Source organism: Achroia grisella, unplaced genomic scaffold, assembly GCF_030625045.1.
Source record: "Achroia grisella isolate CSIRO2021 unplaced genomic scaffold, CSIRO_AGI_Agris_v1 utg642, whole genome shotgun sequence".
NCBI lineage: Eukaryota > Metazoa > Arthropoda > Insecta > Lepidoptera > Pyralidae > Achroia > Achroia grisella.
Genome location: NW_026712979.1, coordinates 5,733,111 through 5,749,172, shown reverse-complemented (window position 1 = coordinate 5,749,172; position 16,062 = coordinate 5,733,111). Strand labels below are relative to the sequence as shown.

Here is a 16,062-nt window from a genome sequence, read left to right as displayed (position 1 = left end):
TTATACTTATACATATATCATCATCTGCTTCATACTTATCCCATTTAATTGGGGGTCGGCGTAATATGTTTTTCGTTTCCATTCATCCCTGTTCGCAGTCATCGCGTTATTTACTTCCTTTCTTACCATATCATCTTTCACACAGTCCATCCATCTCTTTTTTGGCCTTCCTCTGCCCTTATAACCATCCACATTCATTTGTAACATCTTTCTTAAAATATTATCCTCGTTCCTACGCATTACATGTCCATACCATGATAGACGATTACTCTTCAACCTCTCTGACACCGGTGCCACTTTCATACTTCCTCTAATGTATTCATTCTTTATCTTATCCATTCTTGTCACACCACACATCCACCTCAACATTCTCATTTCAGTTGCATGCAGTCGTCTTTCATCCGTCGCCTTTACGGGCCAGCACTCTGATCCATACAAGACAGCAGGCCGGATCATGGTCTTGTAAATTTTCCCCTTAAGCTTAAGAGGAACACGCGAGTCACACGTCGTTGCCGTAACCTGCCGCCACTTCATCCATCCTGCGTTAATTCTATGCTTTATGGCCCTGTCTAATTCACCATTGCTTTGGAGGAGAGAACCTAGATACCGGAAATCGGAGCAAATCGGTAATGGAGCACCATTTAGTGATATGGCTGCAGAGCCGGAAAGACCGCCAAAATCACAAAACATGTATTCCGTTTTGGAAACACAAATTTTTAAGCCCCCGCTTTCCAGCTTTTGCTGCCACATCGCCAATCTACTCTGTATCCCAGCCCCCTCCTCACCAACGAGCACAATGTCATCTGCAAATAGCATGCACCAGGGTGCCTCTTCTTGTATCTCCGACGTCAAGGCATCCATTATCAACAAAAAGAGGTACGGGCTTAAAGCCGATCCCTGATGCAAGCCTACAGCCACACTGAACTCGCTGGTGTTTCCAGCGGCCGACCGCACATATGTACGAGGTTGACTGTACATAGCACGAATTAACTCCACATACTTCACTGGCACTCCTCTATCTTTCAAGGCCCACCACAAAACCTACTTTATCGTACGCCTTTTCCAGGTCGACAAACACCATGTGCAAGTTCTTGTGAGCACGTCTGTATTTTTCACACAGCTGACGCAGTGAAAATATGGCATCTGTGGTACTTCGGCCTGGCATAAATCCAAACTGGTTTTGGGTGATATCCGTCTCTTCACGCAATCGCTTTTCTATCACTTTCTCCCATACTTTCATACTGTGCGACATTAGCTTTATTCCCCGATAATTATTGCAATCCTGTACATCACCCTTATTCTTAAAAATGGGCACTAGTGAGCTATTGCACCATTCCTCAGGGATCGCCACTTCTTGCAATAATTTATTAAAGAATAAAGCCAGCCACCTGCAGCCATCATCTCCTAATAATTTCCATACTTCTACTGGTATACCATCTGGCCCGACTGCTTTCCCATTCTTCATACTTTTCACTGCTTTTCTTACTTCATCCATACTAATCTCATTCACTACACCAATGTTTACTGAGACATCTTTTAGAGCATCATCCCACACATTTTCTTCATTCATAAGTTTATTGAAATATCCCTTCCAACGTGCTTTTATGTCATCATCTTTCAACAAAATTTGTCCTGTATCATCTTTTATACATTTTACATGCTTCATATCTTTCGCTCTTTCTTCTCTCATTTTGGTTATCCGGTATAGTTCTTTTTGGCCACTAGGGTCATCAAGTGACCTATATATTTTATCTAGGGCTCTTGTTCTGGCTATTGCAACTACTTTTTTTGCTTCCTTTTTAAATTTTTTATACATTATCTTTTTCTCTTCTTTCAGCCGTTCATTCTCTGTAGGTACCTTTTGCCAATCTTTGAAAGCATTCTTCTTTTCTTTTAATATTTTTTGTACTTCTTCACTCCACCACCATGTATCCTTATCTATTATACACTTTCCCTTACTTTCTCCAAAGACCTGCTTTGCTACCATTCTTATACAATGTGCTATTTCATCCCAACATTCATTTACTGTTTTTCCTTTCATGTCTTTCATACTAATCATTTTATCTACAACTTCTTTCTTGAATCTGCTTGCATACTCGTTTTTTTCTATCATTCGCCATTTAGTTCTAGGTGGGGGGCATTTCCTATTTTTATTTATCTGTACTTTAATTTTTATTTCTATTAGTAATAGTCTGTGTTGTGTAACTAGATCTTCCCCCGGCAGCACTTTACAGTCTTTCACAGTCCATAACTTGTTTCTTCTCGTCAGGAAAAAGTCTATTTGTGTCGCATACTGGCCACTTTTATAGGTGATAAGGTGTTCCTCTTTCTTCTTAAACAAAGTGTTTATTATAGCTAGGTCAAATGCGGAAGCAGTTTCCAATAAAGTTTCGCCGTCCTCGTTTCGGTTGCCAATTGCCCTCCCCCCATGAACTACTTATACATATATACAACACATATATTGTTACGACTATATTTTCAGACAAAATATTCAGACATTGCCAACAATCGTAGTTGTGGTGAATCTTGACATGCTCACGTTGAGTTGAGATCATTTAAATCCGAAGTGATAAAAGACTAGTCTACTGCCGGCTGCTTCTTAGGTTAAGTTGGTTTGTTCCTGGTGATTTCTTATCGCCGTAGAATTAGTCAAAACTTTAAGTCCACACACAAAGATAGTATACTGTGGTAGCCTTTGTGAAAAGTTATCGGTTTTGGTTACATCAGGCGTCAAGTTTGCTTTGTAATCTGAATCCCGAAATTACAGGATAAGAAGTACGATATCCTGGTCCTCAGGAATGCCAACATTAAGTGATATAACGGGCGATACATGGTTATGTAATATTCGTAATGCTGTTAATGCATCTTACCATCAGGTGGGCCAAAATCTAGTTAACCATTAATATATATACTAGTCTGTAAGTCATCAATAAGTATTAGAGAACTAACTGATGTTATGATAACTAACCTGAACCTGATATTCTAGGGTATCATTATTCGTCACCTGCAAATATGTGTATACATTAATACTAATAATATCCCAGGACAATACACACTGTGCCATCTAGTCCCAAGCTAAACAGAGTTTGTGTTATGCTTGTACAAGACAACTGATAGAAATACTTATGTTTTTTGTAAATACCTATGTATAGAAAATACCCTGACCGACCGACAAACAATTCATGAATGAAAATCTTCGCACCGTACAAGAAATCGGACCATTGACCATGGGAAGTAAAGCGTGATTGTCTTACCTCAGAAGAGTTTCTATTACAATGTACATACATAACATTCTGCCTATAATTAACTTATTAATGTACATGCTATGCTGTAACTAAAAGTTTTCTAAAATTATAATTGCGTACATTATTAATTTATAATCTATTGACAAATTAATGAATAAATAATATATATAAATATATATCTTCGCCTGCGTAGAATGATCCTGTCCAAATAAATTAAAAACCCAAAAAGCCAAAGAAAAATGTTTAATTGTGGTGTGAAAGTTCAAGGTAGGTGAAGGTGTGAAAATTCGTCATTTATAAAGCTTCCAGTTTCTTTCATACTTTATTTTATTTTACCTCCTTAGTAATTAATATATATATAAATAGTAGTTAATATTTATACAAACTTTGAATCTCAAATTTATTTATATTTTTAACAACAGCTTAAAAAATAGGTTTTAAGCTGCAAACTTTAAAATATATTTTCATATAATCTTTTATCTCCCGTTTCAACCCCCTATAACCCTTTAAAAATGACGATACCTCCATACAATCTTTCATCTCCTTAAACCTTGCAATGTTTCGACATTAATTGCAATTTAAATTTAAAATAGTTTTTGTATTTTCAATGAATAAAATAACCGACACAATTTGAATTAGTCCTTCATTCAGCTAAGAGCATATTATTAAAAGTTATATTTTCGTTGTTCATATGCTCGTACGTTTGTAATATAGTCATTGTTCAATTAATATTCTAAAAGTTTTCACTCATACTAATTGTTGTATTAAACTTATAAATAATAATATATTATAAAATTTCTTTAAAATTGGTTTAACATACCTCCAGTCGGAAGAATGCGTCCTATAAAAAATACAATATATTTAATGAACATAATTTAGAAATCTATACATATAAAATAAATAAAATGGGAGCGTCTATTTGTAATATTATTGAAATAACCGTTTTTTACTACATGCATATGAATATAAATACGGTATCTACTCCATAATAACATTTTTTACAATTTCTGTCTGTCTGTCTGTTTGTTCCGGCTCCATCTCTGAAATGGCTGGACCGATTTTGATGGGACTTTTATTGGCAGGTAGCTGATGTAATAAGGAGAACTTAGGCTACCTATATTTTAGAAAAAAAAGTTAAATTCCACGCATACAAAGTCGCTTGTAGAGCCATAAAAAAGTAAAATGCTTTCAGATGATTCTTTACATGACTTGAAGATACTTCTCTAGTTAACTTATGTAAGTTGTATGTATGATATGTATGTATAATAATACTTTTACAATTTGCTTTTGGTAAAATACCTTATCTAAACTGATTCCATGTTAGTGTGTTACCGTGCGAGGAATCGAACCCGAGACCATTAGAAGTAAAGCGGTGTGCTAAACATCTAGACCACCGAGGTAACCATTAGCAGGCGGTTTTGTAGTTTGAATAATGAGATTAGTGAAATTAAAACGGATAAAAGCACTCACTCGTACATGTGCAAATTAGTGAAGTAGGTAGTGATGCTTGTCGTACTGCTTGTGTTTATAGGCGGTGATCACTACTTACCATCATCTGATGGTAAATAGGTCGTCAGCGTCATTGCCATTCGTTATATTTAATAAGAAATAACAATGAAATTAGAGCTTTTCACATACTGATTAGTGAAAAACTTTAATTTCTTACTTACTGGTAGCTACGGAATTAACAAATACGGATAAATATAAATTATTACATTTTACTTCAAATCGATAAATAACTTCTTAAAATAAAAGAAAAGGCATACATAATCTAGGTAACAAACTAACACATTTAGTGTAAACTGTTTTAATTATTTATGGCACTCAATGGTTCGGTTCCATTGCATCATGTACCTTTTTTTTTATTCAACGCATGAAAAGTGACATTAAAAGAACACCGATTTGATAACATAAAATAGGTCAATGTTTAATGAAATGTATAATGAAGAGTAATTAAAAATATTGTAAAATACGGGGGTGTTTCATTATTTTTTTTATTAATACCACATGTTTCCAAAAAAATGTGTATGAGATTTTCCTTCTAACAAAATGTGCAAGATTTAATTTTCGTTGTTTAGTTGTTTTCTTTATTCACCATAGATGTGAAAAATGGATACTTCGAAAATCCGAGTCATATTTTAACTAGAATTCTAATATCTAATGCCACAGCATTAGATACGTATCGTTACAATCTCCTAATAACATGAAGTGAATTCTAATATAAATAAATAGACTCACCATTAAAAATTCCTTTAAGTAGTGCTATATTAAAATAAAACAATAAAATATAATATCAATTTTATTATTACAAACAATAAATATAGCTATATATACTAGTTTTTTGTATACCTATTGAAATGGCAAACATTATTCATTATATTCGTACATCGTTAACGATATTGCTATGTTTTCTCCATCTCTCATGCTCGGACACCGGGTTAATTTGTTTAAACATCATGTCTCCGTACTTTATAATTTCACCGCTATATTTGATCTTTAAATTGGTAAGGTGCTTGGTGGCAGAAATTGATGAGACAAAGGTACACACATAGACAAATAACAGTAGGATTATCTCCTTACAACTTTCCTTCTGCTTCACATTTTGGGCATCTCTACATATATACAAGTGTGTTTTCATATAGCGCCTACAAATTATATTGGTACTACCAATATAATCTGTAGGCGTTGTATGAAATCACCATTGTACTTGCTTCATCAATATAACTAGTCTGGCCGTAAATACTGTATATGAAAACTTTTCTTTTTCTCAACTTTTTAATTATTTTAAAATTAGAACATATTATTTTAAACTTTCGATTTTGTTCCATTTCACATATTTTTTCGTTTTCAGGATGAAATTAGGATTGCAGTTAACGTCTTGCACAAAGTGGGTATGGAGCCATCGGTCATATTCCAGACACTTCAAAAGCTTGGTATCAGCCATAAGTTCATATATCGTACTATCAACAGATACACTGCATCTATCGAAAACGAGAAAATATCGGAGTGGCCGTATGCTATTAGAACTACAAAGGCTGTTAATGCTATTAAAGCCAGAATTTGTTGAAAAACATTATCGCGAGAAATGAAGAGTCCCGCTAGAACTCTGTCGCGTATTATAAAACAAGACTTCAAGCTCGGTACTTATCGTTGATGACAGGACATGCCGTAAATCAAATTTTACAATTAACTAGTGTGAATCGATGAAAAACGTTTTCTGTCGCGATACGCGATAGCCAAAAGGCAAAGAAATGTCCTCTTTACCGAAAAATTTCACGAATGAAGAACACTACAATAACTAAAATGATAAAGTGTACGCTCGCAGTTCTATAAAAGCTGCTCAAGTGGTCAGAAAGGTACAACGTGGTCATCATGCTGTGTCAGTGATAGTTTAGTGGGGCGTGTCTTATCAAGGAGTCACAAAACTATATTTTTGTGCAAAAGGAGTGAAAACTTCAGCCAAAGTGTATCAAGATACAGTCTTGGATCATCCTGTGAAACCATTCAGCAATACAGTTTTTAAAAATATACCGTGGACTTTTCAGCAGGACTCTGCACCTGGTGACAAATCACCCAAGCCTGGCTTGAAACCAACGTTCCGGACTTTATAAGAGCTGAAGACTAGTCCTCATCTAGCCCAGATCTCAACCCTTTGGACTTCAAATTATGATCAGATTTAGAGGACATAGCCTGTTGGAAAAGCACGGCGACATTGAGTCTCTTAAAAATTTTGGAGCAAGCAGTGGTGAATATTTCCTTGGAAATAGTATGTAAATCCATAGATTCGTGGCCAAAAGCCACAGGTGGCCATTTCGAATAGAATATTTTTTTTTGCTGAGACGTTAATGAATACCTTGGTATGAATTTTAATAATATTACATTACTTCATTAAAAAATGCATTTTCTTTTGTAACAGAACTTACGGCTGGACTAGGTATACTATTGATGGCCTCAGTGGTGTAGAGGTTCTCTATACACCTTCTTTCTTTCGATGGCCACAGGCTCGATTCCTTCTACGATGCAAACATTTGTATTCATAAGTATGATTTTGTATTGGGCTGCGCTTTTTCTATGTATATGTGTATTGCGTAAGCATTGAATAAAAAATATATTTATGTTTACAAGTTCTGCTTAGTTTGGAACTAGATGGCGCTGTGTGAATTAACTATTAATATATACAAAGAAAAATTGCACCCTAGTGTAACTGAGCTTAGGCTAGAGTCGCTTAGGCTAACTCAACCAAATTTTCTACATCATACGCTACTGGAAAATGATAAATACCATCCCTATAGATTTAACAAAAATCCGTGATAATCCTCCTGCTCTCCTATCTGCTCCCAGTAGGATTCTTTTTTTTTTTTAAAAATGTATAAACAAAGTATTGGCATTTGCTATTTTGTATATGTAAAGAAATATAATATAGGATTTATATATTTAAGAATACCTACCAGTTACTTGAAACAAAGAAAATAATAAAGTTAATGCTATAAAAAAGATGTATGTTTCGTTATTTTAAAAACCAATCTCAAAAAATATACTTTACGTTTTTTACGATATTTAATATCGCAAATATTTTATAAAATAATTATAACAAGAATGAATAAAATTTAAATTACAAAAAAATATCTTCCATAGATGCTATGAAAAAACATCGTGTTAGGACTTGTCACCGTCGTTGCTTCCCAACTATATAGGATTATGCACATGAAACTAACCGTATGGTTGCTCTAAAGAAAGAACTATAAAAACAGTGTAAAATTCCTCCACTAGACTCCGGTGCAGATTTCATATACTTAATCGGGCAGACCCTTCCTTGTGAATTTGGCATGATAGCTGGTTCGATTGCCCATCGGACCTGCCCTTATGCTCATCCTATCGATCATTATTTTCTCCTAACATACCATCAGCGTAAACTGTTAATGCAGGCCTGAGTACTATTTCGCTATTAAATATTAAAAAAATACTATTTAAAGTACCACTATGTATTTACTAACCTGGAGAAAACGCACTTAAAAGATCTGTATAAATAAAAAATAAAACATTTTCCGATTTACCATACACATAGGGATATTTCTATTAGGTACTATATATAAAATGAAAAGTTGCACCCTCGTGTAACTAAGCATAGTCTAGATCTAAGTTTCTACATCATACGCTGACGGAAAATGATAAATAACCATTGCCTACAGAGTTAACAATCCATCAATCCATGGTAATTAGTATTATCCAAATGGAATTCCACTTTGTGAGGACTTACACATCTGTTTCCGTAACATATCTTTTTTTTTTATTTAGAAATTAATAGCTATAAAATATTGTATATTTTTATAGCTATTAATTTCTAGAGCAAAGTATTGGCAGTTATTATATTTTATATGTAAAATTTACATACCAAATTTTGGAAACAAAGAAAATACAAAGATACATGTTTCGGTATATTGCTAAACTAACCCCAACAAATAACACACAGTTTAAATTTCAAAAGATAACTTCCATAAATGCTCATAAAAAATCTTGTCACCTTCATCACTCCCTAACTATAGGGATTAAGGACAAGGAAGAACTATAAAAACAGGGTAAAATTCCTCCATTTCCTTCTGAATTCGCCATGATTGCAGGTACGATAGCCCATCAGACCTGCCATTATGCTCATCTTATCGATCATAATTCTCTACTAATATTCCTTCAGCGTAAACTGTTAACGCAGGCGCGAGTACCATTCCACTATTAACAATTAAAAAAATACTGTTGAAAATAGTACTATGTATTTACTGACTTGGAAAAGGCAATCCAAAAATACCTATAAAAATAAAGAAAAAACATTTAACCAAAAATTATTGTATACAATACTGCCACTATAATTTATCCACATCTGATATTCGAGCCATGCATATAACAACCTTTCGGAATATAGTATCATAAAAATTGGAATGAAAGTTTTAATCTGCAAATTTTTACAAAAAGAAGTTAAAGAAATATAACGATAACCGCTTGAGTCGAGGTTCGAAACCTTAGCGGTGTCCTCAGCTAAACTTGTATCCGTCAGCTATGAGTTCACCTTCATAAAAAAGTTGAAAAATATAATAAAGTAATTTCAAGTCTTGGTGGTATATTAAAAAAAATCAGAAAAAATTTCTTCACTGCGAGAAAACTAGTCTTTATTTAGATACTTGAGTGGTTCAAGAAGCCTTATGGGCATAACAAAATGTACTGTGACAGAAGCAGCAACAATTGTTTTATGAAATTTACAAGTATACATATATATAAGGATATTTTTTGTATTCCCTATAGGAGGAAATGCAGTAATTTGGTAACACTTCATGTATAATTATGTATTAGATACTATACATTATTTATCAACGTAGTAGTATATGATTTGTTTAGTTACCAGCTTGTGATAATACAGCAATTGTAAAAATAAGTAAAACCAATGTTATTAACGCCATGTCAACGGAAGGAAAAGACTTGAGATATAATGACTGAATGATTTCTATAAAGTGCGCCCTATTTGAAGGAGTATGTAATAAATGGCCATTAATTGAAAAAAAGTAATTACGCATTAACATTTATGAAATATTGACTATTTCAGCAAAATCGTCTTGGTCACGACTTGTATTAGGGTAAGTGCACAACATTTTAGTATTCAAAATGCAAAAGTCATTTTCCCAGTAAACTATTCAGAAGCAAAATATTCAGATTATAAATTTGACATATTTTTTTAACTGGTATAATTATAATGCGGTCAAAATGTACCGCAGTAAATATATATAGGTATATTTACTGCGTTTAGGTTTGTCGTTTAGGTATATATGTATATATATACAGAGCAACTGTAAATATTTGAAGCATACAACATGCACTCAGCTTAAGTAACGTTAAATTATTAATTACTTTTATAGGACTCATTTTATATATTTTTTATATTCACGAATTACAGACGTGACATGTTAATGAAAATATAGTAATAAGTGAAATAGATTTGTATATATATATATCGTGTAAATATTGTAAAATAATATTAATTATGGTATTAAAGTAATACATTGAATTTTTATATTGCTGAATAATTAAAACAACATAATATGCATTAAAATATAATAGACTACAAATTTTATAGGTCAACAATTAGATACATATAGAAAGATATGACAAGTCAGTTTGAACGCAACTTAAATTGCCTTTGATATCAATATGAAATATTATATGTGTAAATCACTAAGTCGTATGGAACTTTCAATTTTACCTTTGTATTAAGAAATATGCCAAATTATTAAAAGTTTCAAAATCCCACCGCCTATTCGTAATATTTATGTTCAATAGTGACTCAATAGGGCGGCCATCGCCATCCTATAAACACCTCATTTTATTTCAAAGAAAATATTATGTATCTTAACGCAAAATCTCCTTTGATATGCAAATCCGGAACGTGTAAACATAGTTTGAAGAAAAAACTCTTACGGATATTCTAGTGTATTTCATTTAAATTTTACAACATTTATATGTATCAGCTAAAAAGAACGAATGAGATAAATAAAATAAATTCTTTGTCATACTTAGTTTATGCTGGCTCGTTTATGAGCGTATAGGTAGGCATATTATTCACGCTTAATAATAAACGCTGTATTAACTAAAAACATACATTTAGAATAACCTATTTTTCGTAAACATATTTCTTATACTACTAAGCAACGATTAACAATAACTAGAAAACTCACATCTTATCGCATTAGATGAAAGACGTGAGGATACATATTGAAGAAGTCTTTTAAATATATTTTTTATAGACTTCGTCTTCGCCCTTTGACAATATATTAATTTAAACCCCATAAAAATCCATTAGGTTTTGGTTAGGTTGGTTTTTATGTACGTACAATAATTAAAAAAAATTGTTTTGTGGTGTGTATGTGTGAATTCATATACAATGTATATGAATACACACCACATAACGACTTTGCTTCATGTATATTAGGAGCAAAGTCTGTACAAAGTACCGTGTTGGTTAGTACAGTAAAGAGGCTGTATTATTTGACGATAATAATTTGGTATTGATGGAGTATAGGTACCTTACTATTGGTGTATAATGTAAAAGTCACTCATCAAAGAGGGACTTTTATCTATTGATTTTTAAAGAATGTAGTTTTAGAGTCCCTAACGCATTGGGTTAGCGTGTTTAAACTAAATAATACTGAATTTAAAACTATTATTATAATTATTATAACAATAATAGTATCTCCTTTATTTACCCTACTTGGGAAAGCCAGAATGTAGGGTTAAAATTTTCATTGTTTTGTGAGTTTAGTATATACGTATTGTATAGTATAGTATTCCCAAACAAATAATATTTTGGAATTCTGGACCAAAATGAAGAAATAACGGGTCGTTCTCACTTTAAGGTCAAGCCTTAGGTCAAAATGACTTTATGGGTTCTGGGTACTAAGATAAATAAGTTTGTATAGGATTTTAACAATCCCATGGGAACTCTTTAATTTTCCGGGACTAAAAATATGTAAATTTTTGTCACAGAAATAAATTTTGTTTAAATCCGTTCAGTAATTTCGGAGATTAGCCTGTACAAATAGACAAATAGAATGAGAAACAATAAATTTAAAAAATACATTTATTTCCCTTTTAACATCCCTCTGACTCAGTTTTTGGCGTTTCTTTCTCTATGTACAGAAATTCGACTTCTACTGTTTTATTATAAGTACATATATTGATTATGTAGGATAAAAGTCTGTAGGTACTCAATGTCTTATAATATATTTTCTTTGTGAAAAAGCAGAGCTGAAGATGAGTCTGGATTCCGAATCAGAGGTAGAATAAAAAAAACTTCAAGTGCTTATATTAAGTTTATTTGAATAAAGATTATATATTATATATTTACTTAAAGATTAAATATATATATATATATATATTTACTTGCAATATACACCTACTTTGTAAATTTTAAATATTAGGTAATGTAGGGACAATTATATCATATCATATTATATACAATTAATGTATAATATACGCCGCTTTGTTTTTGAACGTGTCTGTCAATAGATCGTATGCAATCGAATATTTTATATGTGCATATTGTGTATACTTACATATACTTAATTACTTACAAGTACAATATAATTAATTTTTAATTTCTAGATTGCTGAACTTGAGTAACCTTAATTTATCATTCATTTATAGAAATGTGACGTAACAAAATGTAGAACACTACACAAGTGTGTAGTCATTGTAGGTCAACTTGTCACACAATGACATATTTCCTTCACTGTCTTACCGTGCGCCATGAGTTGTTGATGGCAACTTATATGTAAAAAAATTCGTATCCTATACATGCTCAGGGAAGGGATGTCTATATTTTTTCTATTTCATTCTGTTTCAGATGTAGCCTATATACGCCTACTTTGTATTCATAATATAGTCATTGTGTTTAATAGTGACTTAGCTCCTGCGTCGCCGTGACATAAACACCTCATTTTCAAGCAAACTCGGGATGTGTAGACATAGTTTGAAGAGATAAATCTTAAAGAATTTCCATTCATTTAAATTTTGTCAGCTTTGTAAGCTGAAAGATAAGAATGAGACAAATAATATAAATTCTTATTTGCAACTTAGTATATATAGCTGTACCCGCGACTTTATTCGCGTATAGCTAGGTAAATAATAATAATGAAGTAAAAGATGGGGGACAATATTTGTTTGATGTTCCATGGATAAAAATATAGGTGGCCAAGCAGGATCCTATTTTTGCATTGCGACTACTCAACGTTATAGTTAGTCGATTTCCTGACAAATTTACTTATAATTTGATACATTCTCGTATGTTATTTAGGTAATACACAAAATTAAGATTTATTTTTTGTATATATCTCATACGTATAAAAAGTTCAATCAAAAGAAAGGGACATTAAGATGACATAAATTTTTATACTTCTGTGAACATCATCGTTTCTTCAGTAAATTAGTACACACGTTTTCTGTATTAAGTAAATAAATAATAATAATAAAAAATAATAATTAAGATACAGATTTTGTGTTATGCGTTAAAAGAAAAAGGTTTATTTTTCTAGTTAGTCACTTAATAAATAGCAACTATTTACATAATACAACATATTTAATCAATAGATTTGAATGGTTTTAGAAATAAAACAGTTTTGTAGTTTCTCTCATTTATTAAAGATTATTCGTGCACACGTTACAAATTAAAATTGGATCAGAACAAAAATTACATCTGTATACATGGTTCGGCGCCATAATATTAAGGTTAGAAACTGTCTTCGTCTTGTGTTCTAAATCAAAAAGGAAGTAAAAGTACTTAATTAGTAATTTTATATACAAATTTGATTTGAACAATTGAATTTTGAGATGCTCAAATTGGGTCGAGATCCTTTAAATTCAAAGTCGTAAAAGACAAGTCTACCACTGCTGATCGGGTAAATTTGGTTTATTAATAGTATTTTTCAGCGCCGGAGAATTAATCAGAAATTTTACTTGACACACAAAAGTAGTTTTCCTAGACAGAGCAGAGGCAGATTTACGAGTAAGAACAAAGTTGTAAAAATCATTTGTTTCTATTATTTCAGCCAAGTAGCTTGTTGTAAGCTATTTTTAGCAGGAATAACGTGAATTTAGGTAACAAAAATACAGGATAAGACGCTTGACATCTTAGTCTTTAGGAATGGCAATCTACAAATGTCCCTATTGCTGTTAATGCAGCAAGGTAGGCATTCTTCTTTCTTTTGTAGGTAGGTATCTTGTTTCCCATGTCAATTACATAAAAAAGCAAAATTTAATGTGTGCCACAATTGACCTCAAGCACTTTAACGTGAGTAAGTCAGGTTATCAGAGAATTAACTGATGGTGTGATAACTGACCTGAACTTGGATTTGTAGGGCATCGGTTATGCGGTATCTGCAATAAATAATATGAATTATAGTAATTTATACGTAAATATTAATATCATAATATAGGTATACGTAATTATCGCAATATAAATTATGTGACCATACCTTCTCCAGTTGTGCTATTAGATTCTGAAATGTGACAACAATAATTACAATAGTGATTCGAAATATTTAATTTAATTGTAATGAATTTGAAATTGACACGTATTGAATTAGTCATATATCTGAGATGTAATTATTAAAAGTATATTGATGTAAGATTATGTCACCAATTTAAGAAGGTGTGTGTACATGTCCCGTTTGAGTTTAGGTCTAAGACCTACTTCGTCGAGATTCTGGGAGCTTGAAATTGAAGAGACGACAGACAGAATGGAAGTATGTTGCTACAAGAAGAATAGTTTCAGTTGAAGTGTAAAATAATATGGATACTTACAATAAATAAAAAACGGACGTTTGATTAGTCAGTCATATATCTAAGAGGGTATTATAATCAGTTTATCAATGTTAAATTATATGACTATACCTTGTCTAGTTGTGCTATTAGACTCTGAAATGTTACAACAATAATTTTAATTTTAATGACTATGTATAATATTGTACAGATTTTGTAATGATAATTAATTATTATAAAAACGGTCCAAAGCACGTAGGTACAATTGAGGGGCGCGGGAATGCCTAAGGTCCAGGACGGCATGCGTGTTGTTTCTCGTTCTTTGGGTCTACATTTATATTGCCTATTTTAACTGTCTGAAAGCCGATAAATGGTAAAAGAGCGTTTGTGTAAATGCAGCTATACATATCAGCAGGCTTTTCCTTTTAGTCTGAGCAGTAGCAGATACATAATTTAAAAGTCATATACACTCATAAGTAAATATCAATGAACGTATTATGGTCGGGTATTCACTAATAAGTCTTTTTCTTTTAGGAGTCGAGCAATAACCAATTTGATGTAGCCAGTAATTTATCTAAGAGGACATTATTAAAAGTCTATCAATGTCTTATCGTGTGAACTTACCTTGTGTGGTTGTGAGATTAAACGCTGAAAAGTTACAATATTAATAAAATTAATTGGTAACTAAATAATATTTTTATACTTATAATAAATATTTTTTTAATAAACAAAAAACCGACACGTTTTAAATTACTCATCATTTATCTAAGGTGATATTATTAAAAGTTTATTAATGTCAAATTATATAAACATACCTCCTTGCATTGTACTATTAAACTCTGAAATATTATAATGTTAATTTTAATTGATATTTGAAATAATGGGTACCTACTTTCAATAATAAAGTTGACGTATTTTAAATTAGTTTGCCGTGTACCTATGGTGATATTATTAAAACTTTCATCATCATCATCAGCCCACTGCAGTCCACTGCTGTACTTAAGCCTCTTCCAAGGCACGACGTTGGGCACGTTCTTCAGTCCTTCTCATCCAGTTGTTATCCGCAACCCTACGTATGTCGTCGTTCCACCTAGCTGCGGTGTGTCCAACGCTACGTTTGCCAATTTGCGGTCTTTACTTTAGAATATATCTACTCCAACAAGCATCGGTTCTGCGAAAGATATGTCCATATCCAGCCCACTTCTACTTCCACTTGCAAATACGAAGAGCTATATCGGTAACTTTAGTTTTCTGGCGAGTTACTCCGTTTCAGATTTCTTTCCTCAGAAAAACTCGAAATATAGCTGTTTCCATATGCCCGTTGAGCGACATTGAGTTGGTGAACCAGTCGTATCATCAGTATAATTGTCGTATATTCACGTTTCGGCTCCGTAAGATATAACGGGTAGCACGAATGCACCTTAAGGCTTTGTGGAAGAGACGACCCATCCATCCCACATACCCATCTTTTGGCATCCCTCTCAAAATTTACCTAGTTGGAGTGTTTGCCCTAGATAAATAT

At 32.5% G+C, this 16,062-nt stretch overlaps 1 protein-coding gene across 1 annotated transcript; it reads right to left on the bottom strand.

The window, feature by feature from the left end:
• Positions 1–519: 519 nt before the first annotated feature.
• On the bottom strand, positions 520–978 carry LOC131849543 (uncharacterized; the record flags this gene model as incomplete). The annotated part of the gene is made up of 1 exon (XM_059199629.1): positions 520–978. A coding segment is annotated over exon 1 (459 nt), but the record flags the coding sequence as incomplete, so codon positions are not given.
• Positions 979–16,062: the final 15,084 nt, after the last annotated feature.